Source organism: Taurulus bubalis (genome assembly GCF_910589615.1).
Source record: "Taurulus bubalis genome assembly, chromosome: 9".
NCBI lineage: Eukaryota > Metazoa > Chordata > Actinopteri > Perciformes > Cottidae > Taurulus > Taurulus bubalis.
This window is the reverse complement of record NC_136597.1, coordinates 28,979,999-28,983,136: the sequence shown is the minus strand read 5'-3', so window position 1 is coordinate 28,983,136 and position 3,138 is coordinate 28,979,999. Positions and strand designations below refer to the sequence as shown.

The following is a 3,138-nucleotide window of genomic DNA, read 5'->3' as shown; positions in this document are numbered from 1 at the left end:
GCCTGATTGTTAACCCTGCCAAGTGCCAGTTTGGTCTCTCCACCATTGACTTCCTGGGACACAGAGTCACCAAGGTGGAGGCGGTCACGCAGTTTCCACGCCCGCTCACCGTAAAGGCCCTGCAGGAGTTCCTCAGCATGGTGAACTTTTACCACCGTTTCATCCCTCGAGTGAGTCGCTCAGCTCATGCAGCCCTTGCACGAGGCCTTGAAAAGTAAGCCCACGCACGCTGTGGACTGGACAGAGGGCAGGGACAAGGCTTTTGCTGATACTAAGGCAGCCCTGGCGCAGGCCACCATGCTGGCTCATCCTTCAGCCACAGCCTCCATCGCCATCACCTCGGACGCCTCGGACTACGCTGTCGGTGCCGTCTACTAACAGTGGGAAGGCGGGGCTTGGCAGCCGCTTGCTTTCTTCAGCCGCCAGCTGCGCGCTAACGAGCGTAAGTACAGCACTTTTGACCGGGAGCTGTTGGGTCTCTACCTCGCCATCAGACACTTTCGTTTCCTGCTGGAGGGTCGACACTTCACCGCCGTTGTCGACCACAAGCCGCTGGTTTTCGCCATGGCCAAAGTGGCCGAGCCGTGGTCTGCCCGCCAGCAACGTCATCTGTCCTACATTTCCGAGTTCACCACGGATTTACAGCACGTGGCCGGTAAGGACAATCAGGTGGCGGACTGCCTGTCATGGGCTGTGGCAGGGGCAGTCCATCTTGGTCTGGATTACAGCCGCATGGCAGCAGACCAGACCACAGACCCAGACGTGCACACCCTGAGGACATCGACTACGGGTTTGAAAATAGAGGATGTGGTTTTTGGTGAAGCCAGCACCACGCTCATGTGTGACGTCTCCACAGGCAGTCCTCGGCCGATCGTTCCCGCGGGGTTGGAGACGACGCGTCTTTGATGCCATCCATGGTCTCTCCCACCCTGGTTCGAAAGTGTCACAGAGGCTGGTGACGGCGAAGTTTGTTTGGCACGGCATCAAAAACGACGTATGACACTGGGCTACCACTTCAATTCAATTCAGTTTATTTTATATAGCCCAACATCACAAATACAAGTTTGCCTCGGAAGGCTTTACAATCTGTACACATGACATCCTGTCCCGGGACCTCACATCGGATCAGGAAAAACTCCCCCAATAAAGATAGTAAAAACCCTTTCACAGGGAAAAAAGGGGAAGAAACCTGAGGGAGAGCAACAGAGGAGGATCCCTCTCCTCGGATGGACAGAAGCAATAGATGTCATGTGGCCAGAATGAATTACGTAACGGAGTTACAGCACATTACATGAATGTGACAGAAATGATTCATATAATGAGTAATATGCATGGTCCATGATCCAGATAGCCACGATCCATTAAGCAGAAGGAGGTAGAAAGGAGGGGCATCCCAGGGGCAGTGGGAGGAGAAAGCAGGGCCATGGCAGCTGGCCTTGAGTGCCAATGGGCCAAAGTACACCGCCACACTAAAGCCCCGTTAGAGTTGTTCCCGGTGCCAGAAAGGCGGGTTGACCATGTTAACGTGGATCTAGTGGACCCTCTGCCCTCCTCTCAGGGTTTCACCTACCTGTTGACCATGGTTGACAGGACTACCCGTTGGCCTGAGGCTGTGCCACTGACATCGTTGGCATCTGTCGAGATGACACGGGCATTTATCGGCATCCTAACCCTGGGCATCCCGTTTCGGCACCCCTTCGGACATATCCTCTGACCGGGGCGCGCAGTTCACGTCTGAGTGGTTCTCAACCTTTCAGTGATGGACCCCTGACCAGCGCAAAGCATTTTTGGTTGATGAAAAAAGATGTAATACCATGTAGTGCCATCAGTGTCTGATTTAATATAGTGTAGTGACTGTGACTTCATAATTCACCCTTGTGCTTAGTGTGGTTCTATACACTGTTGTGTCATGCAGTTATTTAAGTAATGTGTTATACACGTCGGCATTACTGTTCCGGGATCGCGGCCCCTTATAAAGAGTTCGGTGGTGGTTGGTGACGTATTTCCCGATGCTTGTTAGGTTAGAGGGCAGCGCCATCTTGTGTTGTTTTCGAGACGCGACTTGTGTTCTCAACGGAAGGAATTGCCTTTTGCTTTTAAATGCAAGTTCCTCAATAGAATATATACAATTCAATTTACACTTATATTTTATTGAATATTTATTAAATAACAATTTTAAATGATTTTTTAAAGGATGCTCATGTTAAATATATTTAAACATTATATGTGCCTTCACGTACCCCCATTGAGAACCACTGCACTAGGACACTAATCTGAACTGTTGTGAATTAAAAGGGACTGATGGAGCCAAGTTTGAGAAGTTAGGCGATTTCTCTCCATAACATGTTTGTAATATACTCTCAACGTGCATCTCACTATATTGAGTTATGTGTCCCGACATAGTGTGGGATGCTGGTCATACTCTTAGACGAGTATAATGGTCAGTACAGTAAATGGGGCAGTAGATGTTTTGTTAGACATGTAGGAGCCAGGTTCAGAATGTACAGCATTATGTTGGCAGTGTTCACAGTGAGAACTACGCCCCCTGGTGAGCATAGCTATGCATGACATTATAGGCAGTAAGCAGACAGCTTATAATGAATACATGTGTGGAAGCGAGCGGAGAATAGGCCGGGATGGTCATCTGGTGTGTAACCACCCAACAGAAACACTACAGAGTCTTCTTCTTCTTCTTCTTCTTCTTCTTCTTCTTCTTCTTCTTCTTCTTCTTCTTCTTCTTCTTCTTCTTCTTCTTCTTGTGTCCTGTCTCTTTAAAGCTTTGAACCAGCGCGCGACCTCACTCCCGCTGACGTCACAGTCGCGCGCAGAGGAGAAGATGGCGGCGGTGTTGGAGCGCAGCTTCCTAGAGATCTGCGGGTTCGAGAGAGAAACTCTGCATCGGTTCCGCGATGTGACCGTGAAGCTTCCCGGTAAAGTCCCGTTCGTGACCTGGCTTCACGCTGCTGCATGACGTCACTCTAATTGTGCTAACAACAGCTAGCAGCGCTAACATGCCGCCGGCTAGCTAACATGTGCTAGTCTAATGCTAGCTAGTTTAATACTAGTTTAATATCTATACTCTGCTTCCTGTCATAATACTAGTTCGTTCAATATATTATATATACTGTGTTTCCTGTC

The 3,138-nt window shown here is 49.5% G+C and overlaps 1 protein-coding gene across 1 annotated transcript in view; it reads left to right on the top strand.

Annotated features, from left to right (window-relative positions):
• Nucleotides 1-2,836: 2,836 nt before the first annotated feature.
• The window catches only part of nup160 (nucleoporin 160), a gene marked incomplete at its 5' end in the record, with an annotated part of 25,434 nt that continues 25,132 nt past the window's right edge, over nucleotides 2,837-3,138 (top strand). Inside the window, one exon of the mRNA XM_079223465.1 lies at nucleotides 2,837-2,930. Within this exon, the coding sequence (XP_079079591.1) occupies nucleotides 2,837-2,930 (94 nt within the window). The remainder of the gene's footprint in view (nucleotides 2,931-3,138) is intronic.